Source organism: Onychomys torridus, chromosome 3, assembly GCF_903995425.1.
Source record: "Onychomys torridus chromosome 3, mOncTor1.1, whole genome shotgun sequence".
NCBI lineage: Eukaryota > Metazoa > Chordata > Mammalia > Rodentia > Cricetidae > Onychomys > Onychomys torridus.
Window position 1 is genome coordinate 65,343,389 of NC_050445.1, and position 23,016 is coordinate 65,366,404.

The 23,016-nt window shown below is 42.5% G+C and overlaps 2 protein-coding genes across 2 annotated transcripts in view; one reads left to right on the forward strand and one right to left on the reverse strand.

The window, feature by feature from the left end:
- Positions 1-262: 262 nt before the first annotated feature.
- Rbm48 (RNA binding motif protein 48) lies at positions 263-12,386 on the reverse strand. Its single transcript, XM_036181748.1, has 5 exons — positions 11,799-12,386; positions 11,239-11,429; positions 7,408-7,553; positions 5,915-6,483; positions 263-416 (listed from the first exon to the last, which is right to left on the reverse strand). The coding sequence occupies exons 1-5, from the start codon at positions 11,907-11,909 to the stop codon at positions 330-332; spliced, it is 1,104 nt and encodes a 367-aa protein (XP_036037641.1). The 5' UTR covers positions 11,910-12,386; the 3' UTR covers positions 263-329.
- Positions 12,161-23,016, forward strand: part of Pex1 (peroxisomal biogenesis factor 1) — a 40,758-nt gene continuing 29,902 nt past the window's right edge. Inside the window, exons 1-5 of the mRNA XM_036181747.1 lie at positions 12,161-12,367; positions 16,716-16,859; positions 20,502-20,585; positions 20,968-21,082; positions 21,180-21,949. Coding sequence (XP_036037640.1) covers positions 12,239-12,367; positions 16,716-16,859; positions 20,502-20,585; positions 20,968-21,082; positions 21,180-21,949 — 1,242 coding nt within the window. The 5' untranslated portion in view covers positions 12,161-12,238. The remainder of the gene's footprint in view (positions 12,368-16,715; positions 16,860-20,501; positions 20,586-20,967; positions 21,083-21,179; positions 21,950-23,016) is intronic.

The following is a 23,016-nucleotide window of genomic DNA, read 5'->3' on the forward strand; positions in this document are numbered from 1 at the left end:
AAAAGAATTGTTTCTGCCACATTGAGTGTAGATCCAAAAAAAAAGGGGAAACATTTGCAAACAGTTTAAAAGAAATAAAGAAAATAGTTTACAGTAAAACACCAGTAGTAAGATATCTTAGAGAATTAAAATATAAAGAAAGGTGCTCTCCAGAAAATACTAATTTAGCCTGGTTGTGTTGGCACACACCTTCAATCCCAACACCCAGGTGGCAGATCCCAGGGCCAGCCTGGTCTACACAGCAAGTTCTAGGCCAGCCAGGGCTACACAGTGAGACCCCACCTCAAAAAGAGAAAAGAAAGAGAAGACAAGACTAACTGGCTGGCAAGCTATATTCTTCTTCTTTGTTTTTGTAGGTGACTTAGATGCACATCTTCCAATCTGTCCTCTGGAGGCTTTGGCACAGATGAAATCACCTAGTTTAAAAAGAACAAAAAAAAAAAATCACTCAGTAGTAGACAGCAGCAGATAGCAAAAAATTGGGACAGAAATGGGTAAAATGTAGACTAAAAGACCAAATAAGGATATATTTCCTTTCAAATGTGAGATTAACAAACTAAGGGAGGGAGGGAAGGGAGAGAGGTGGGGGAAAAGTACAAACACACTCAAACCAACCAACCAACCAACCAACCAACCAACAAAAAACCAAACAAACAAAAAAACCAGGAAAGTTTCAACAGAGTCCAGTAAAATTCAGAGAATCATTTGGGAATTCTTTGAAAACATATTTCAAAAACCTGGAAAATCACCAGGTGGTGGTGGCACAGGCCTGTAATCCCAGCACTCAGGAGGCAGAGGCAGGCAGATCTCTGTGAGTTCAAGGCCAGTCTGGTCTACAAAGTGAGTTCCAGGATAGCCAGGACTGTTTCAGAGAAAATCCCTGTCTCAAAAAACAAAACAACAACAAAGGAAAATTTAGACGAAATGGATAAATTTCTAGGCAATAGACTGATGGACCAGCCTGACTCTTCTTAAGATTAAAGCCATTTTGTTACAAGGTCAAAATAAGTTCATTCCTGTTTTCTGTAAAACTTGGATTTGACCATGTCTGGCCCATTTTCTGGAATTGCACATGTTTCACACCCTATACCCTGATCTCCACCCTGTGAGATGTTGGTTCCTACATAACCAAATTCCTCTGGAAATTCCAAACCCTTGAAAACCTTCCTCGTCTTGCAGTTCTTGAGCTATACAAATACCACTCTCTCCTGTGTTCAAGGCTATTTTCTCAAACCCCGCTTTAGGGAGATAGTCCTGTCTGATAGAAAACAAAGCTTGCTTAATTTAACTAAAAGAATTTGGATATGGTCTTTACTCTTGTTTGGTGGGATTAACAATATGACCTATTAAAATTAACGCAAGAAGCTATAAACAATTTAAATATATCCACAACAAGCAACAAGATTAAAGCAGCAATAAAAGTCCCTAGAAAGTAAAGTCCAGGACCAGTGGATTCACTCCTGAATTCCACCAACCCTTAAAGAAGAGCTAACACCAATGCTCCTCCAACTAGTTAAAAAAGCAGAGCACTATCTGACTCATTTTATGAAGCCAGCATCTCCCTGATGACAAGTCACACAGGAATCAAAAATAAGACAATTATACCCCAATTCCTCTGATCAACATAGAGATGAAGTTTTCAATAAAATCACTGTAAATTGAAGAACACATTAAGATCATACAACCATGACAAAGTTAGTTTCACTTCAAGATTTGCAGGAAGGTCCCCACACAGGCAAATACAGCACAGAGAATCAAGAACAGAAATTACATGTTTATCTCTGTAGGTATTAGAGGAAAACACAGCATTTCCTTTAATATCAGGAATGAAGAATGTCCACTTCTTTACACTTTATTCAATATAATATTGTGAGTCTAAGTCAGACCAAAAAGACAAGAAAAATAAAGAACAGGAAAGGAAGAAGTCAGATTATCTGTCTCTATTTGTAGACTACACAACCTTATACTTAAAAGACTAAAGATTCATCCAGAAACTCTTAACTATGTATGCACTTTCATCAAAATATACAAAAATCAACAAACAAAAACAGTAGCTTTTCTATAAAGCAATGAACTTGCCAAGAAAAAGAAAATCAGAAAAAAAATCCCATTCATAATAAACAACAACAAAACCAAATAGGGGTTGGGAAGACGGCAGCTGGAAAGGCCCTCACCAGGCAAACATGAAGACCCGAGCTTTAATCTCCAGCCCCAAGTAGGAAGGGCAGCTGAACACCTCTAGCCACATATACACCACACACTTAAAACAAACCCAGGAATACATTTAACTAGAAGGTCAAAAACCTCTAAAGTCAAAGCCTTAAGATAAACACTAGAAAATGGCAAGACTTCTTAATTTTAACCATCTATTTGGTTATTCTGCCCCATCTGACCCACAACCCAGTGTACAAGTGGAAGTCAGAGGACAACTTGTGGGAGTGGGTGCTGGAACAGAACACAGGTTGTCAGGCTAGGCAGCAAACGCTTCTACCCACTGGGCCATCTCATCTGTCCCTGGAAGAATTAATTTTTTTGTTGTTTGAGACAGGGTTTCTCTGTGTCCTAGAAATAGATCTGTAGACAGGCTGGCCTCGAACTCACAGTCTTCTGAGTGCTGGGATTAAAGGTGTGCACCACTACTGCTTGGCAGAATTAATTTTTACAACTACATTTATTCATTTATTTGTGCATGAGAGAATACATATGTGCATGAAAGCCAGAAGAAACCTTGTAGGAATTGGTTCTCTCTTCCTACTCTGTGAGTACTGGTAACTGAACTCAGGTTGTCAGGCTTGTGGAAAGTACCTTGACCACTGAACTTTCTCACTGGCCCTGGCAGCACTAATACAGTGAAAGTGGCTATATTTCCAAAAGTGACCTGTAGATAAACACAACCCCTATCAAGATATCAAAGACATCCTTCATAAAACTTGGGGGAAAACTGTCCTACAATTCACATGGAAGTACACAAGAGTCCTGAATAGTGAAAGACTCCTAGGCAGTGAGGGCAAGGCTAGCGATGTAACAACATCTCTCAGATTACAGAGCCACAGTAACAAACGCAGTGTAGGACTGGACAAAAACAAGCCTGCACAACAGCGGAATCCAACAGAGGATCCAATAATGAGCCCACACAGCTACAACCACAGAATTTTTGACAAAGGTATCAAAAACACACAGGGTTGAAAAACAGCCTTTTCAACAAAGGGAGCTAAAAAACTGCATTTCCACATGCAGAAAAAAATGAAAACTTGATTTGTACCTCTTAGTACACTCTCTCTCTCTCTCTCTCTCTCTCTCTCTCTCTCTCTCTCTCACACACACACACACACACACACACACACACACACACACACACACACAATCAATTCAAACATGGACTAAGGACCTTAAGTAACAAACTCTGAGAAAAACAGGAAGAGCATTTCAAGGTCTACACACAGGCAGATTTTCTGAATGGACTCTAATGGAACAGCTAATAACCCCAACTGACTCAGGGACTCTCCTGGAACTGAAGAGCTTCTGCACAGTAACAGAGAGCAGAATGGGGACCTTGGCCTAACTATACAAATGAGAAGTTAATATCAAGAATCTGTAAGAACTGCAAAAGTTATAACCTAAAAAAACAAGTCATCCAATCAATAAATAGGCTAATAAGTTGAATAGATTTCAAGGGAAGAAATACATATGGCCAATAAATATTTGAAAGTGTCCAACATTATTAGGCATCAGGGAAATGCAAATGACATTTTATGATGCTATCTCATTTCAATTAAACAGATACAAATTAAAACTGTATTGGGATTTTACCTCACACCAGACAGAACAGCTACAATGAAAAAAAACGAACAGTAAACAGACAAAATATCCTGGTTTTACTGGGTTTTGTTTTTAAAATGGAGTCTCACTGTGTGACTTTGACTGGCCTGGGCCTGGAACTCACTATGTAGACCAGAATGGCTTTTAAGAGATCTGTTTACTTCTGCCTGCTAAGTCTGCACCATCAAACACATCTGGCTTAACTTTCTCTTTCTTTCTTTCTTTTTTTTTTTTTTTTTTTTGTTTTTTTGGTTTTTTTGTTTTTGTTTTTTGAGACAGGGTTTCTCTGTGTAGTTTTGCACCTTTCCTGGAACTCACTCTGTTACCCAGGCTGGCCTCACAGAGATCCGCCTGGCTCTGCCTCCCAAGTGCTGGGATTAAAGGCGTGCGCCACCACCGCCTGGCTGGCTTAACATTTTGAAGCATTCATAATATCTGATAAATCTAGAGACAGGACCATTCTGTATAAGAGATGAAAAAAATTGGGCTGGGCAGTAGCACACACTTTTAACCCCAGCACTCCAGAGGTGGAGGCGGGGGGAGCTCTGTGAGTTCATAGGCTAACCTGGTCTACAGAGAGAGTTCCAGGACAGCCAGGGGTACACAGTGAAACCCTGTATTAAAAAACCAAAACAAAAAAAGAAAAATTATTGTAAAAATGGTACAATCCTCAACTCCCAGGGGGTCAAGGGAAGGATGAATACTGGATACATTGTTGTTATTCCATTACCCAAAATAACTATTAATAGTAAGTCAAAAGCAGAATAAGACCATTTGAAATGGAAACACCTGGTAAAGTATATGAAGTATTTCTTTTGTGTTGTTCTATTCTTTCCTTGTGTGGGATGCAGACTTCACACTTTAAATGCGGTCAGCCCTGACATGACAGCTGTGGCTCTGTATCGATGCCCCAGTCCAGTGCACCTGAGGACACACTGTGCTGGCATACACTGGAAAACGCAGGCAGGCTTAAACAGACAAATTATGTTCATAGCCGGGCGGTGTGGCGCACGCCTTTAATCCCAGCACTTGGGAGGCAGAGGCAGGTGGATCTCTGAGTTCGAGGTCAGCCTGGTCTACAAAGTGAGTTCTGGGACAGCCAGGACTATACAGAAAACCCTGTCTTGAAAAACAAAAAACAAACAAAAAACCCCAAACCTATGTTCATACACTTACTATTTTAAGCAATTCCTCATCCTTTACCAAATAATAATCAATAGGTAAAAACAAAACTCTCTATAAAAGAAATGAGGCCACCTTAGCCTCTCTTAGTCACACTGCAAAACGGGAGCATCTGTGTGAACAGGACTCTGAACTTGGGAGATAACTGTAGGCACATGCTCACGGCCCTCCCTCCGTGTATGGTTTCTACAAGGCCCATCTTCACTCCACAAAAAGATGCTCTCATGAGCTACTTCAAACGTTAACTTTCTTTTGTGTTTAGGAAATGGAGAATCATGGGAATAATGGGGGAAAGACAATCTGACTTCCAACTAGTCCAAATCTTGTAAGTTCATATGTAAAGTACCAAGTGTAGGGCAATTGAAGACTCGGTCTTTAGAAATTTTGCCTTGTGGGCTGCAGGTGTGGGCTTGCCTACAACATGTCCCTGGGTTCTATCCCAACAAAATTAATTAACTGATTAATTAATCAATCAAAATCATTCCTTCTTTTATGGATATCTATCATAAAAGCATTTTGACTTTGATGTAATCTGCAGTAACTTTGAATTTAAAAGAAATAATTGATTATAACTGTCAATTTTGGCTTCTGTTACTACTACCTAGAGAGCTTTAAAAGGGGAGGGGGAGGAGAGACAACATCTGGAATCCACTATCATAGTCTGATTGACTGGAACATTTACTATTTTGTACTTACATTGACACAAAATGTATCTGTTCATTGTTAAACCAAGAATTACTGCCAAATAAAATATTGATCAAATTTGTTATTTTAGAAAATAAAAGTAGGAAAATACATAAAAAACAAAAAATAAAACAAATAATTACAATGTTTTAGTTCCTTCAAATAATTTCCTATATAGTCGTTGGTCCTAAAACTAAATTGTCTTAATTTAGAAACAAAATTAGCTCACCTCTTTAAGTTTACTCCGAATTAAGTTTGCCGTTGTATTCAAGGAATCATCCTGCAGATCCACGGTGGTAATACCTGGTAACTTAGGTCCAATCACAGCCTCGTTACTGCCTGTGTTTGTTTCAGGAAAAGCTCCAAGTTCACGACCACAGTCTCGCCTTCTTTTCCTCTCCTGCAGCTGTGTTGTCCTGGGCATAAATCTGCCAACTGACTCTGAGGTAGCAATGGCCTCTTGCACACTAGAGCAAGGTAGTGAATTTTTGTAAGTGCTCCTCTGTAGTTTTGGGAGAAAGGCACTGTGGTTACGATGCTTTGGTAGTTCACTATGGTTCCTACCGCTAGTACAGGCAACTGATGCTCTGTGCACACCTGCCCCAGGTAAACACGTGCTTTGGGCAGCAGAACAGCATAAAGACAAGTCACAAGAATAAGGAAGACAAGGACTAGAATTCTCAGGAGAAGTGTTCAGAGCGGTTGTACAAGATCCAGGCATATGTGGATGGAAATCTTGTCTAGAATCTTTCCTTCCTCTTTGCTCTGGAACCAGTTTCTTCTTTGTCATGTAGTAGTCTTCAAAGTTATATTTTTAAAAGTTGAGGGAAAGGTAAACAGAAGATTGATGAATCATTTTGATCATTCAGAATCTTGCAATTCTAAAAACAAACTTAATGCTAACAAGCTCTAATTCCCACAATTAGATTCCAGAGCAGGGAAAACGTTGATAAGGTGCAGAGGCTTTCTGAAAGGACACGGAGGGCGTCACTTCACGCCTCTCCTCTCCTTGTCTGCCTACTTATTCACTGTGTTTTCTTACTCGGCTATCTGGAGTGTCCCACTGCTCCTCAGGAGCCTCCTCGTCTCCCTGCTTAAGATAGTAAATCCTACTCTTTGACATTTCCCACTAACTGTAATCTTAGAGTTTCCCATGCCACTGCCCAGGAAGCTCTTCCAGTTTCAGAATCTTCTACTACATGGATAAACCATGTTTAGTTCGTACTCGCATCAGGAGAGACTCAGCTGCTCCAAACATCGGAACTTTCCCATGACGAGTAGCACTTCTAACCGGTGGATAAATCACAGCTGCATCTTGCTGCCTTCATGTCAAACACCGGATTCCTTAGCATGGGACATGAGATACTTCATGACTTGTTTCCTGTCTACTTTCCCAATCTCTCTCACTAAAACCTTGGAATTCTGGTTACTGTGAAGGATTACAGTTCCTTGAACGCATGATGGCAGTTTATTGCTCTAGGTGTTTAAACATGTAGCCTGGCTCATCTTGCTATCCTTTTCACTCCCTTTCTGGTTAATATTCACTGAAATTCAGCCATCTCTCACATCGCAGAGAAATAGTCCATGAACCAACATCTCTCCCTTTCCAGCCAAGACTGTAGAGTGCTGCATGGAACCCCATGGTTCAAGTCACCAGAGGCCATGACTGAGCATCAACTCCATGATGACACACAGGAGGTGTTAACAACAGACTTTCCGTACCTTTGTTTTTAGTAGCTCTTGCAATATAAGCCTTTCTCTCTTCTAACTTTTTTCTAGTTTCTTCAACTGTCTCAAATTCTGGAGCATAGCACACATGAAGTAATCCACCAAAGAAACTCTGTTCATCCATCTTTTTCTTAGCTATCCTAAAGAGAAATACATAATTTAAAGAGAACTCAAAAGAGAAATACATAAATTACATGGCTTAAAAAAACTATGACTTTTACCATTTTTACTTATGTCTTATGTGTAAGTGTGTATGTCTGCATGTGGGTATGTGCACATGAGTACAGTTACCCAAGGAGGTCCAGAGGTAGTGGATCCCCTGGAACTGGAGTTACAGACAGTGTGAACCACCTGATGTGGGTGCTGGGAACCAAACTCCAAACTTGAGTCCTCTGTAACAGCTCTCGTTTTCTGTGTCATCTCTCCAACCCCCAGATACTTGGCTTTTTTTTTTTTTTTTTTTTTTTTTTTGAGACAGGGTCTCACTATGTAGGTCAGGCTATCCTCAACTCAATATGTAAATCAGACTGGCCTTGAATTCACAGAGATCTGCCTGCCTCTGTCTCCCTAGTACTTAGATTAAAGGTGTGCACCACTACACCAGAAAGCTATTTTTTATTATTTTTAATTATGTGTATATAGATATGTAAGGCTCTGGCCTGGGGCTAGAGTTTACAGACACCTGACCTGGTTGCTATGAATCAAACTCAGGTCCTGTGGAGCAGTACGTGCTCTTAATCACTGAGCTATCTCCCCAGCCATGGCTTTTTAATTTAGATTTACCTAAGATAAAGCTTAACAGGTATTCAATAGATTTAAGGAGCAAAGTGTGTGTTGGGGACGACGACTGTGGGCTGGGTAAGATGCTTTGTTTTGGATGACCCCACTGACCTGGAAAGTACTCTTAATAAAAAGACTTATTATTTACTTGTACATACATGTCCATAAGGACATGTGTTCTGTACACATGTGGGCAGGTGCCCTCAGAGAGCGAGCAGAAGAGTCCCTGGCTCCCATGGGCTGGAGTTACAGGGGCTGTGAGCCACCTGACAACAGTGCTTGAGAACTGAACCCCAGCTCTCTCAAAGAGCAGCAAGCTACCTTAACCACTGAGCCATCTCTCCAGCCCCAAGAAAAGTATTCTTCCTTTTCCTCTACTAATAATCTCAATAGGTTTTCAGCTAAGCTAGATGCACTTACCTATACCTTTTTAAAAACTAACTCAGGACCTTACTGCTTAGCCTGAGTTATAGAACTTGTGAGCAAAATATATAACTTTAAGCTGGCAAGATGGCTCAGCATGTAAAAGCACTTGCCACCAAGACTGATGACCTGAGTTCAATTTCTGGAACCCACATAGTAGAAATCAACCATCTCCTGTACACATGGCATGGCATGTACTTCTAGACACACACTCACATGAACAAGTGAAAACATATGAATATGCAACAACTAACCAATGCAAAATTAAGAACTGTGTTCCTTCTGGGGCTGGAGAGACAGCTAAAGGGTTAAGAGCGCTAGCTACTTTCAGAGGACCCAGGTTCAATTCCCAGCATGGCAATCCACAATAGTCTGTATAAGTCCAGTGCAAGGGCATCTGATGCCCTCTTTTGCTCTGCAGGGTCCTGCATGCATATGGGTGTATAAGCTCACACAACCACACCACATACACATAAAAATAAAAGAGAAATAAAAAAAAAAAAAAAAAAAAGAATTGAGCCAGGCGGTGGTGGTACACGCCTTTAATCCCAGCACTTGGGAGGCAGAGCCAGATGGATCTCTGTGAGTTTGAGGCCTGCCTTGGGCTACAGAGTGAGATCCAGGAAAGGTGCAAAGCTACACAGAGAAGCCCTGTCTTGAAAAAACAAAAACAAAAACAAAAAAAGAATTGTGTTCACTCAAGAAATACTGAACACCTATGCTGAATCAGGCATCCTAGTAAGAAACTAATACTTCAACAGATAATGATTAATGCTTATTGATATATTGCCCCATGCAATGCCCAAAGTGCTTCACTTAAATTGGTATCTTATAACCATCTTATGATATGAAACCAAGGCACCAGGAAATTTGTAGCCGGACCATGTTCATACATTCATCTATAAATCGAGGATTAAGTTGAGATGTCTGATTCCAGAATCAACCATATCAGGTTCTGTGGAGATATGAAGGGACTCTAGTCACTATGCTTTCCTAACCATGAAGAGCTGGCCATCTGGGGGGAAAGACACACAGCTCTCTGAAGTCAAGTGTTTTTGTGGTGGACTGTGCAGCATACAAAACAAATGTGAGGGGCTGGAGATAGTTTGGCAATAAGACCACTTTACTGATCTTGCAGAAGAGCAGAATCAAAATCAAATCCCAGCACTCATGTTGGGTAGCTTACAACCACTGGCAACTCCAGCTCTGGGAAATCTGAAGCTTTTTTTCTACTATAAAAATATATGAATGGCGGAAGTCAGAGAAAGATACATTTTAGATCAGGTTAGTGATTAAAGATCAAAAAAATGGCTAACGTGAACTAGGGAGAGTGCTCAGTGGGTAAAGCACTTGTTTAAGCTTGAGTGCCTAGGTTCAGATCCCTGGCATCTGCATAAAGCTAGGCATTGCTGTATACCTATAGTCCTGGTGCTGGCAAGGGATAGAAGGATCATTGGAGTTTGATAGTCAACCAATCTAGTTGATGAGCTCCAGATTCAGTGACAGACCCTGTGTCTAAAAATACAAAGGAACACAGTGTGGTGGCACATGCCTTTAAACCAGGTGGAGGGGTAGGTAGAGTCAGGAGAAGGTTTTGAGTTCTAGGTCAGCCTGGTCTACGTAGCCAGTTCTAGGCTATCCAGGGCTATATATTAAAACTTGTCTCAATAAATCAATTAATCAGTAAGTAAATAAATAAGGTGGAAAACTGAAGAAGGCACTCAACATCTCAACATTGACCTCTACCCTACACCTCTCTCTCTCTCTCTCTCTCTCTCTCTCTCTTTCTCTCTCTCTCTCTCTCTCTCACACACACACACACACACCACACTCACACACATACCACACTCCTCTCCACAAAAAGGGTTAACACAGAAATAAAGCACTGTTGACTTTAGCCATATTGGAATACAAGGTTTATGTCATACATAAGTATTAAAAAGAGGTTGATTAACATAGAACTGTAACAATAACAACTGCCATTGCTAATATTTATGCTTAATAGGAGGTACTGGTCTAAGCCCTTTACATACATTATTTCATTTCCTCCTCCCTCAGGAAACTTCAAGAAGCAGATCTTTTTGCCATATGGGTTTTAAGAAGAGGAAAATGCTTAGCAGGATTAAAAAAATCCCAAAGTAATGAAGATCTAGGACTCAAAATTTACTTCAAATGTAATTCTGAATCTACCATACTACAGGTTCAAAAACTGTTATGCACAGATAAGAGAGGATGGAAACAGTATTTTTGTAAAGTTAACCTTTTAAAAAATTGAAGGGAGAACGGGGATGTAAATCACTGTTGGGGTGCTTGACTAACACATGTGATGCCTGGAGGGGTAAAAAACAAACAAAAAGCTGGGCGGTGGAAGCACACCACCTTTAATCCCAGCACTCGTGAGGCAGAAGCAGGAGGATCTCTGAGTTCGAGACCAGCCTGCTCTACAGAGTGAGTTCTAAGACAGAGAGACCCTGTCTGAATCCCCACAAAACAAACAACAAACAAACAGGAAGATTAAGAGTGGTAAGTGTTTGTGTGACTTGGGTATGTTTGGGGAAAATCCAGGGCCAAAATGACAGCAACAGGAATACAGCACATGGATACTGCTTAATTTGTACATACCTTGCACTCTGTAATTTCACAAATTTAATGAGATAAACTTCTGTAAATTCTTCAGCTGGGTATTCATCTAGAGCGTTATACTGTTCAATGGCACCATACAGAGCAAATCGCTCAACTAATTCCTTCATGGCTCCCACTGCAGGAACGCCTTGTATTAATAAGTACTGAGATTCCAAATTGATTGTATATACCTTAAAACAAAAAAGGCTCGTTAAATGTATTCTACAGAATACAGCCTATGTCAAATCTGTCACTGACTTTTGTAAAAACGGAGCTTTGAAAGCACATAGGGTATCTAACTTAACCATTTAACAGATGTCTTTCTCTGACTCCAGAGAAGTTAATGGAGAAGTCACTGAACTCTCCCCAGTGCTTGTCCCGGGAGACGCGCTACTGTAAACACATACGTTACAAAACTAGAAATCTTGTTCTCGTGGAGTGACCGTCTAGTAAGTAGTTAACGGAGAGTAACCCTTTCTGTAGGCTGGCCATGGGGAGCCAGTGCTCCCAGGAAGCTAGTGCTCCCGCCTAGGAGAGCGAGGAAACCGGAGTCACTCTACCTTGACCGCACGAGGGCGTCGGCCCTCCCGGTACTTGGCCCGCGAGTCACACACAGCCGTCTGGACGTGGTGGTCGAATATGCAACCCGGCTTCCCGTCACTGGACGCCATCTTGCCGGCTGTAGTCCTCGGCGCCAGAACAACATCCGCCGGACGCGCTCTTCTGCGTCCAATAAGAGAGCAGAATGGGTCAAATGTGCTTGGATTGGCTGGACAATTGACCCCATCGACAATCCTTTCCTGAGAGCGAGAATTCGAGCAGCACCGTGCCGCCCCCTAGAGTCTCGGAGGAGAGATCGGAAAGTGGCAGCAGCCGGATGTGCGGAGAGGGGGGCGGGGCCGATCGACGTTCTCGGGCTCCGACGCCCTGGCCTGCCCGGCCTTCCCGGGAAGGGGGCGGACTCTGCTCCCGGGTGGGTTGGGGGAGTTGAACCCGGACGATGTGGAGCAGCGATCGCCTAGCGGGTGCGGGGTCTGGCGGGGCGGTCGTGACGGTGGCCTTCACGAACGCTCGGGACTGCTTCCTCCATCTGCCGAGGCAACTCGTGGCCCAGCTACACCTGCTGCAGGTAACGCGCGAGCCGGACGGCTGAGCCACTGCCTGGGGTCGGGCGTCGCTGATGTCTCGTGGGACCGGTGTCTGCTGACACCTTCCCCGCCCGGGGTGTCTGCTGACACCTTCCCCGCCCGAGGCATCGTCTGTCACCAAACGGGCTGGGGCGTGAGCGAGGCCCCCTGCGGGCACGGCCAGAGGTGGCAGCACCACCCACCCTAGTGCATCCTCTGACCCTACATCGGCCTCCTAGTCCACCTCTTTAGCTGGGTTAAACCAGACTGAATATGCTAGGGTTCTGCCTCGGCTTTCAGAAGCAGTCCTCACTCAAGGTTGAAAAGCTCTGGAGAGCTCTTACATGGTTTATTAAAGTGTTGTGCTGCCAGCGAGTTGCCAGTGCTGCCATAGAGGCCTCGAGTGGCCGACTCCGTTTGCAGATTACCAAGGTTGCCAGTTTGTGCCAAAGGTTAATAAGGTGACAGTTCTCCCTGCTTAGGAGGACTTTGAACCCCGGAGGGGTCTGCGGGGAAGGGAAGAGAAGGCGATGGAATTATTCACACCTCACACCTTCACGTGGGTAACCAGGATTTCTTGGACCTCAGTGAACTGTCACTGTCTGGATTGAACTGTCACTGTCTGGATGCTGTCGTTATGGTGTTTCAAGGTTATAACCATCAATGGAAATACAGCATCCAGATTTTCTTAAAATTAGAATATTTGAAATCTCATAAAATCCTAGATGCATGGTACCGGACTACTGGCTCATAAAAGAAATGTCTTCAAGTAGCTCACCATTCTTTCCTCTTGAGCTACTTCTATCTTGCTTTTAAAATCCACCTATCAAAACATACCAGTTTCATCAGAATCATTCTTATTGTTAATTAGTTTATCTTCACCAAACAGACAGTTTTTAACTGTCTGATTTGTTTCCTTTGTGGTGGAAAGAAATCAGTCACTGTCACCAACTTCCAGCTTGGCTCATTACCCTTTGTCATTTCTTTCTTCCTTCCTTTTTCTTTTTTTTCCTTTCCGAGATAGGGTTTCTCCATGTGTAACAGTCCTTTTCTGTTCTGGAACTTGTTTTGTAGACCAGGCTAACCTAGAACTCACAGAGATCTGCCAGCCTCTGCCTCCCGAGTGCTGGGATTAAAGGTGTGCACCACCACCACCTGGCACCCTTTGTCATTTTTGATGGAGATGTTCAGTGTACAAATCCCAAACTCCCTACTTCAGGAGTTTAGAAAAATGTTTCCTTACCATAAGAATTTGATCCTGGTGTGGTTGCTACCTTAGTTCTGCTTCAGTTCAGTCACCTTGTGTATACTTTCAGCTCAGGATATGCTATGATTGCAACAGGAGGATTAATTCTGACACTGAATGCAGAAAAGGAATCTAAATCTCACCCAGAAGTTGCCATACACAGACTTGTCATTTCCAGTGTTAGCAAGAGATAGCCCAGACCTTCGACCTGGGCACTCCTTCAGCATTTGAATGTATGGATTCACATATTTCTTTTGTGGCGATATTGATAAAACAGTGTGGATCAAAGCAAATAATCCGTGCATTTCTTGATTAAAATCCCAAGAGGGGCTCCATCCTATTACTTCTTTCCTACAGAAAGCTTCTGTGGTTCAAATGGAAATCAATATAAGAATCAGCTTAGAACATTAGTTTGCCAACTCTCACTGAGTGTGGATTGGGGCACTATGCAGCTAGCAACTACATTTTGACCAAATAAAGTGAGATGTTTTTCTTGTTTGATAGGTTGATTTCTTTTCTTTTATCCTCCCCTCCACCAGGATAGCAGATATTTTAGACTTTTCAGAATACACTTCATATTTCCTCCTTTAAGGTCTCTGGTTTTAAAGGTTTCTTATGAAATAGGGGGAACCGGATTGTAATATCAGTGACTTATGAAACCCCATAAAAAAAGCCTAGGGCTCTGTTACTTTTGCCCTTATAACCTAGATAGTAACCCTAGGACTTTTGACTCCAAAGCCAGGGGCTTTCTTTTACTTAATCAAATTGTACTCAGTTGAATGATTTTTGCTAGCAAAAACAGTTGGATCATTGTTTGGAAATTGTGAAGAAGAATTATACAACTAAAGGACACACAGTGACCTCTTTTTACTTTTCCAGACAGGGTTTCTCCATGTTTGCTCTGACTGTCCTGGAACTCACTCTGTAGACCAGGCTGGCCTCCAACTCAGAGCTCTGCCTGCCTCCTGAGTGCCGGAATTAAAAGTGTGCACCACCATGCCTGGCTATCAGTGATTTTTTTATGTACAGAAGTTTACTAGTATGTTTGAGCACCATATTGCCTCAGAAGGGACTTCAGTATTCTTTGCCATTGTCCTGTTTAAAGAAACATGAAGTACTGAAATTGAATGTAAATGAGAATTTAGTGTTCACCATTTTAAGGTTAGTGGATTTATTTTGCTTTACAGAAATTAATAACATTAAGCTTCCTGAGATAACAAGTCTTCAGAACTATTCATCAAGGTGCTGGGTTTTTTGTTTTGTTTTGTTTTTTACTAAGAAGTAGTAAATGTGTGGAAATGCTTGCAATTCAGTAGTAAATGGGCAAAATATGTTAATCTTGTCCATAATATGCAAACACATGAACCACTGATGGGTTAGCAAGAAGTACACAAAATTGTTCATATTGTTGTGTTTTTGTGAAAGGAATTTGTCTCCTTCCAAGTAAATACATTCCTCAAGATTCGTATAATGAGTGTAAGTTTTTTCAGAGACAGGATCTCACTGTGTAACCCACACTGACTTTGACTCACAGCTCGAGTGCCTTAGCCTCCAAGTGTAGGTCCACAGACACACACCATTCCTGGCAGTATACTTCTTTAACCATAGAGGACATTGGTCTTTGAATTCTCAGCCACAAACTTACATACTACATTATTTGCATGTTTTGCTGTTCTAATGTATTTTTAATTTTAAAGATTTATTTTTAATTGTGTGTATATCTGTCTGTCTGTCTGTCATGTGAAGAGGCCAGAGCTGAATCTCTGTAGGCAGAAGAGCAGCAGTGCTCCTAACCACTGCGCCATCTTCCCAGCCCCTGTTTACACTTATGTCTTCCCGTAGGTTATGACCTTTGTTTGTTTGTTTGTTTGTTTGTTTTGTTGAGACATGGTCTTACTGTGTAGCCTTGGCTGGCCTGGAGCTCACTATGCAGACTAGGCTGGCCTTGAACTTGTAGAGATCGGACTACTTCTGCCTCCCAAGTGCTGGAATTAAAGGCATGTACTACCATGTCCAGGCGGTTCTATGAACTTTAAAAGTCATTAAGAAACTGCATAATATAACATTTCAGGAAGGAGGTACAAGAAGTCACTAACAATAATTCCCTCTAGGAACATAGGTCTGTCTTCACATTTTAGCTTTTTAAATTTTTCTACTTTTACTATGTGTTGCTCGAATTTCTAAATGGTCTTTTAATTAAAAAACCCGGAGCCAGATATTGGGGTAAATGCTGAAAGATCCGAGAGACAAAGGAACAAGCCACAGCCACATCTTACTCCTCGGCATGGAAAGCCTCCAGTTCCTGTCTCCTCACTCCTTACACACCTTTCTCCACCCAGCCATCACTTCCTTCCTAGTGCTGGGATTAATGGCCAGTGACTCCCAAGTACTGGGACTAAAGGTGTGTGCCACCACTGCCTGGCTCTGTTTCTCTCCTAGACTGAGTCAATCTCATGTAATTCAGGGTGGCTTTGAACTCACAGAGATCTAGACAGATCTCTGTCTCCTGAGTGCTAGGATTAAAGGTGTGTGCCACCACTGCTGGGCCTCTATGTTTAACTCTGTGGCTTGTTCTGTTCTCTGATCTTCAGGCTAATTTTATTAGGGTACACAATATATCACCACAACCATGTGTACTTACTACTTTTTAAATAAATTCATTGATCAGTAAGAGATTAAATATTCCAGATGATTAGTGTTTCATAACTCTAAGCTGTGTTGTTACATATTTTTTAATTTTTGTTTTATTGTATCTATGTATATTTGCCTAAATGTATGTCATTTTTTCTTCTTTGAATTATTTAAAATACACTCATACATACTGAAAGACTGTGTGAGTTCACTCAGCTCCCTTTGGTATTGTGAACTCTGAAGCACTTATTAGGCCATAAGAGTGTCAGCATATTGGCCTTGTGCACACCCTCACCACTACTGGGTGTTCAAAATGATCACAGTTTTGTTTTGTTTTTATTACAAGTGTGAATAAAGAGTGTAACTATCTACAGCACTTTTTTTGGTGTATGCATTATAATAGTTGCTTATCTGAACCTGGGAGAAACTTACAAACTTTTAAACTTTTTCTTTCCCATTGTTTGGATAAATAGAATCAAGCTATAGAAGTAACCTGGGATCGCCAGCCTACCTACTTGAGCTGGGTGGAAGGCAGACATTTTAATGATCGAGGTGAAAATGTGGCTGAAATTAATAGACAAGTTGGTCAGAAACTTGGACTTTGCAGTGGGGAGCAGGTAAGCACGAAGCTGATGGCTGTGGCGTCCCTTTTCTGTGGCGTCCTAAAGCTCAGTACTTTGAGGGGCAGATGATTTCTGTGCTTTTTTTAACCAGGCCCAGATGCTCAGGTTAACTATATTTTGTCCATCTTAACATGCCTCCTATTTGATATTGTATTCTAGTTGCTCATTTTCCGGGCAGTTTTTGTGAAATTATTTTCTTTTTGAGTTATTATGTTTTCTTCCTATTTTAGACTTCATTTTCATTTTTGTCACAATTTTATTATTTATTTTGTGTGAATATATATGTGGTGGGATGGGGGGATAAGGGGTGGTGGGGCAGGAGGAGGTCAAAGGGCATGCTTGTGGAGGTCAGAGGAAAGCTTATAGGAATGCATTCTCTCTTTTTATCAGGTGAGTCCCAGTGATTGGACTCGGTGTTGAGGTGTGATGGCAGACACCTTCCCCACTGAGCCATCTCCCTGGCTGCATTTTACTTTACTTTCCGTGTGTGTGTGTGTGTGTGTGTGTGTGTGTGTGTGTGTGTGTGTGTGTGTATGTCTCTCTCTCTCTCTGTCTCTGGCTCTGACACGCCCCCTGCTGTCTTTCCTTTTCTCTATTTCTTTTAAAGAACTAACCTCTGAACTCGTTGGTCCTCCTGGGACTGTAAATGTGTACCAGGACCCCTGGCTTATTTAATATTTTTCTAACATAACTTCTAACCTTCCATGATCTTACTTGGCTAAAAACATCACTTCAACGGAGAGTGGTCTTTTCCATCTGTCTTGCCCCTGAATGTATGTGCTTACTGTAGACCACAAAGCATAAGGACTTGTGTCTAGTTTTTTGTTTGTTTGTTTGTTTGTTTTCCGAGACAGGGTTTCTCTGTGTAGCTTTGTACCTTTTCCTGGAACTCACTTGATAGTCCAGGCTGGCCTTGAACTCATGAGATCCTCCTGGCTCTGCCTCCCGAGTGCTGGGATTAAAGGCGTGCACCACCACTGCCCAGCTCTAGTTTTTGTTATAGTATGTTCATCAGCTTATTAAGTCTAAGAACTTTAAATATTTAATTTAAATAGTCACTTAGAATTTGATTGAAAGTAAAAATTAAATTTTTCCCTTTCTTTCAACCCAACCTCAGAATGGATGTTTCTGTTTGTTGAGATCCAACAAGATCTTTAGGATTAAAAGAAAAAGCTGGTATATATTTCCTGTCATTTTTACTTCACAAAGTATATCACATACTTTTCTATGTACGGTCTTCACTGGATATAAGCTGGGGTTGCTTCCGTGAGCACACACGAATGCCAAGGTCTTTAGATGTTTGTTGCACCCTTATTATAAGATGGCTTGGTATTTGCATATAACTTCTGCCAGTCATCCTCTATGCTTTAAGTCACCCTAGAGTCTTAGAACACCTAATTCAATGTCAGTGCTGTGTAAATAGTTGTATTGTTTAGGGACACTGCCAAACAAATGTTTACTATAGATGCAGACTTTTTCTCCATCACTTTCTCTCCATAGTTGGCTGCATATCATTGGCAGGACAGACGAGGCTGGCTAGCCCCCAAGGCCTGTGGGTCTTGTTTTTCTGAAGCTACTTTTGTTCTTTCTCAGAATCCTCAGTAGCTTGGGCATTTCTTTTGTGAATGCTTGGGGTCAGGTGTGCTTCAGACCTGGGAGTATTTGCATAGCCTACCCACATCCAAAATTCTAAATCGTGAATTGCTGTAAAATGTGAAACTCATGCTCAGAAGCTGCATACTCTAGAGGATTGAAGATTCAGGACTCACTATGTCCGGAGGTGACATTATATTTAAGGTCTCAATAGATGAGGCCAATTACCAGTTTCTCTTAACAGAATATGAGAGTGCCACACTTTTTTTAAAATGTATTCTAAACTCATGATGGTTTTATTTGTACGTGCTGTTGATAATTAAAATGGGTCATTCATGAGAGGTCCATAAGCCTTCCACAGGCTTGTGCTTGTGTGTAGAACTTTAATTTGTGTGATGGAGGGAGGGTGAGGGGTGCATATGAGCACACACACATGCCTGTGGAGATCAGAGGTAGACATTAGCTGTTTTCCTTAATTGCCTGCTACCTTAGCTTTTCTTTTTATTTTTAAAGATTTTTTTTTCTTAATCATGTCCAAGTGCAGGTGTGTGCATGTGTGCACGGAGGCCAGAAGAAAAAGTCAGACCCCCTGGAGCTAGAGTGGCCATCTGACATGAGTGCTGGGGACAAACTCTGGGCGTCTGGAAGAGCAGCACCTGCTTCTAATTGCTGAGCCATCTCTCCGGCCTTTCTGCCCTAGCTATTGAAACAGGGGCTTTCACTGAACCTAGAGCTTGATGGCAGGCCGGTTAGTCTCAGGGAGCCACCTGTCTCTGCCTCCTCAGTGCTGGCCTCACACAAACCATTTCTCATGGCTGTTTTCTGTGGGTGCTCACACAGCAAACACTGTCCAGACGGAGCTGCCGCCCTTGCCCAGGATTTCATGGCACAGCACAGTGGCACAGCTCTGTACCAGCTTCCTAGGGCGGGTTCTGATGTCTTGATCAGAACTATAAATAGGCCTGCTTGATTTCCATGTTCATTTGCTTCTGAGTGACGCGTGCCTGCTTCTCTGCACCCTCTCTTGTGGTACTAAGAAGACTCCCAAAGAACTGGAGCTGAGAGCCGCCTTGCTGGGCTGGGCAGTGGCTGCCTCCGGGCCACAGGAGGTGCCGTATGGGTCCTCAGGTTCATCCCAGGTGTCAAGGGTCTTTACTTACTGAGGCCACCGCACCAGCTCTCCTCTTTTTTTTCAATTAAAAATTGTTTGAATGTTTATTTTGTGTATGGGTATTATGTCTGCACGTAGGACTATGCCCTCATGGACACCTGATGCCTGCAGAGTCCACAAGAGGCATTGGCTCCCTTGGAATTGGAGTTACAGATGATCGTGAGCCACCATGTGCATTCTGGGAATCAAACCCGGGTCCTTTAGAAGAGCAATAAGTAATCTAACTACTGGCCCGTCTATACAGCTTCCACTTCTTCCTTTAAATTTATCTGTGTGTGTCTGGGTGGTTTTTGTGCATGTGTGTCTATGTAGTACATGCATGTAGTGCCTGGAGACGCCAGAAAAGGGCATCAGATCTCCTAAGACCAGAGCTTCAGACAGTCGTGAGGTAGCACGTGGGTGCTTGGCTGAACCTGGGTCCTCTAGAAGAGCAGCTAGTATTCTTCCCACCACCCCATCTCCGCCCCTCTTCTTCCTTTCTTGGTGGATCTGACTGTACTGCTGGGCTGGCCTTGAACTCAAGATTCTCCTGCCTCAGCCTCCAGAGTGGCTAGAATTACAAGCACGTGGTAGCTCACCTGACTCTTACACTTCTTTCTAGGAATTATCTTTATTTTTGCAAACATGTTGTACTAGGGCATTCCTTGTTGTCTCGTTCATTATGTAGCAGTTTTCCCTAAACTATCGAGTACATATCAAGGCCTTTCTAAGGACAAATACTTAATATTTGTTATCTGAAACATGGGAGAGGGAAGAGAAAGAGAGAGACAGAGAGACATACAGAGACAGACAGTATCTTACCAGAGAGGGCTTATTTTCTAGAGATAAAGAAAAATCCTATAAAAGTAATATTGCATTTCTGATTTTTCCAGGTGTTTCTCAGGCCATGTTCCCATGTGGTGTCTTGCCAACAAGTTGAGGTGGAACCGCTCTCAGCAGATGACTGGGAGATACTGGTAAAGAAACTAAGTGCTAGCTTCCTGTAAGATTAAACCACGTCTGAGCACAGTAAAGATTTCTGAGCCTCCTCATATATTCTGAGTTAGTCTGGGTCATAAGAACGACTTGGTAGAAATCTAATGTATAACATGAGCACTACAGATGACACAACCGTGCCGTATTTGGGGTTAATTCTAAATAAGCAGGCTTTAGCTTCTCTTGACACAGAAACAAAACGAGAAAAGGATAGCTGAGATGTTGGATCTGCCATATGTGTCCCACAGCATCATGTATACTTTAGATATAACAGTACACTTTAATGAAAGAGTGGGGATTCCATGCCAGGTATGGAATGGTCCGAATGCAGCCTGGTTTGACCTTTTTCTCTGTTGGTCCTAGGAGCTGCATGCCATATCTCTTGAACAGCATCTTCTGGATCAAATTCGAATAGTTTTTCCTAAAGCCATTGTTCCCATCTGGGTTGACCAGCAGACTTACATATTTATCCAAATTGGTAGGTGATGTTGTAATACGTGCTGTCATTTCCACACTAGAGTACCAAGTCCGAAGCAGAAGGGAACATGTACTAATGGGCTCTGTTTTCTACCCAGTTGCTCTGATGCCAGCTGCCCCTTACGGAAGGCTAGAAACTAACACCGAGCTCCTCATTCAGCCAAAGACACGCCAAGCCAAAGAGAACACATTTCTAAAAGCAGGCGATGCACGGGGACAGTTTCATAGTTACGGACAAGAACAAAAAGGAGTGTCAAAAGAATTGCAAACCAGGCAGAATCTCGTGAACCCGGAGGCCGTCGTCGCTGGGTCTAATGAAACAGGCCCACGCGGTCCCAGTGACTCTGCGGGGAGACCACACTGGTGGACTGTGCTAGGAAGCGTGTTTTCTTTCAGGCCTGACAACAAACAAGAGACATCCTGGGGATCACTGGAAATCAGTGCTTTCAAAACCATGCAGTCCCAGGCTGTTCCTCTAGATGGCGTTTTCAGAGTAAGCCGAGTTCAGCCTCCTAGTGCGCAGGGCACACCCTCTACCTCTGTGTTTCACAAACACGGCACCATTCACGTGTTTCCATGGGACCAAGAATATTTTGATGTGGAGCCCAGCTTTACTGTGATCTATGGAAAACTGGTTAAGCTCTGTTCTCCAAAACAGCAGCAAGGCAAAACAAAGCAGAGTGTCCTGTCGGCTGAAAAAGAGAAGCACCGGTTAGAGTCACCAGATCAGAAACAGATGGGCTCAGACCACACTGAGGAAGCTAGCGAGGCCTGTGTGTTGAAGGTAGTCTGGAATGGACTTGAGGAGTTGAAGAATGCCACAGAGTTCACCAAAAGTACAGAACCTCTCCACCTTGGGAAAGTCTGGGTCAGTATGTGGTAAAGTTAGGGAAGAAACTTGTTACTTAATCTTCCCCAAGATGAAAATAATACACACACACACACACACACACACACACACACACACATTACAACAACATGGTGAGAGAGAGTCTAAAGTGTGGAGGGAGCAATGCCCCCAGACCCCCCCTTTTTCTTAACATAATATTTTTTATTGATTATTTGGAAATTTCACATAATGCACCCCAATCACACTCACTTCCGAGTCTCCCAGGTCCACCCCCACCCTTGTGACCTCCCCCAAAACAAAACGAGAAAGGAATGCCAAGTCCATTCCTGTTGCCCTTATCCTCCCTGGGGCCTGGTCAGACTCCCAGTGGCCAGCCCTTCCCCACCCACCAGAAGCCAACACCGGAAGCTAACACCGGAAGCTGCCCTGCAGCTTTCCTCTCAGCCCTTCTCTGTCTTTTGGGGAGATAAGAATTTTGGGGCGCTGGAGCGATGCTTAAGAACACTTGTTGCTTTTGCAGAGGACCCGGGTTTGATTCCCAGCACCCATGTGATGGCTCACAGCCATCTGAAACTTCAGTCCCAGGGCATCCCATACCCTCTTCTGGCTTCCATGGCACCAGGCATGCCTGTGAAGTATAGACATACATACAGGCAGAACACACACAAAATTCTTCAACAAATTTTAAAGAAAATTTGGACATCTTTATTGAGATGAAATTTAAAGTGTACAATTTAATGTATGTAAAAGTTGTTAGTAGTGTAATATTGTGTGATGATTCCCATAATCTAAGTTTAGAATATTTTTCTTAATGGGGGTGGTAAATTTTACCCTTTACTTTTTGGACTGAATTTATACCCATGGCAGATTGTCTGTGATTAGGTTGAACTACTCCAGCCTTTTCTCCAGTGGTTCTCAACTTACACACACACACACACACACACACACACACACACACACACAGAGACTTCTGAAATTGTTATAAACTATTGCTACAGTCTTGATGTTTATGTCTCCCCCAAACCAGCATGTCGAAATCCTTCCCACAAGGTGGTGGAGTCATGAGATGAGACCTTTGGGAGGCC

What these genes read in the sequence shown, in the direction of transcription:
- Rbm48 (XM_036181748.1), bottom strand. Translation starts at nt 11,909, where the DNA reads ATGGCGTCCAGTGACGGGAAGCCGGGTTGCATATTCGACCACCACGTC. An exon ending in GACGCCCTCGTGCGGTCAAG is followed by an intron (nt 11,430 to 11,798) that starts GTAGAGTGACTC and finishes TTTTGTTTTAAG; the next exon opens with GTATATACAATCAATTTGGA. An exon ending in TTCGGAGTAAACTTAAAGAG is followed by an intron (nt 417 to 5,914) that starts GTGAGCTAATTT and finishes TTTTTAAACTAG; the next exon opens with GTGATTTCATCTGTGCCAAA.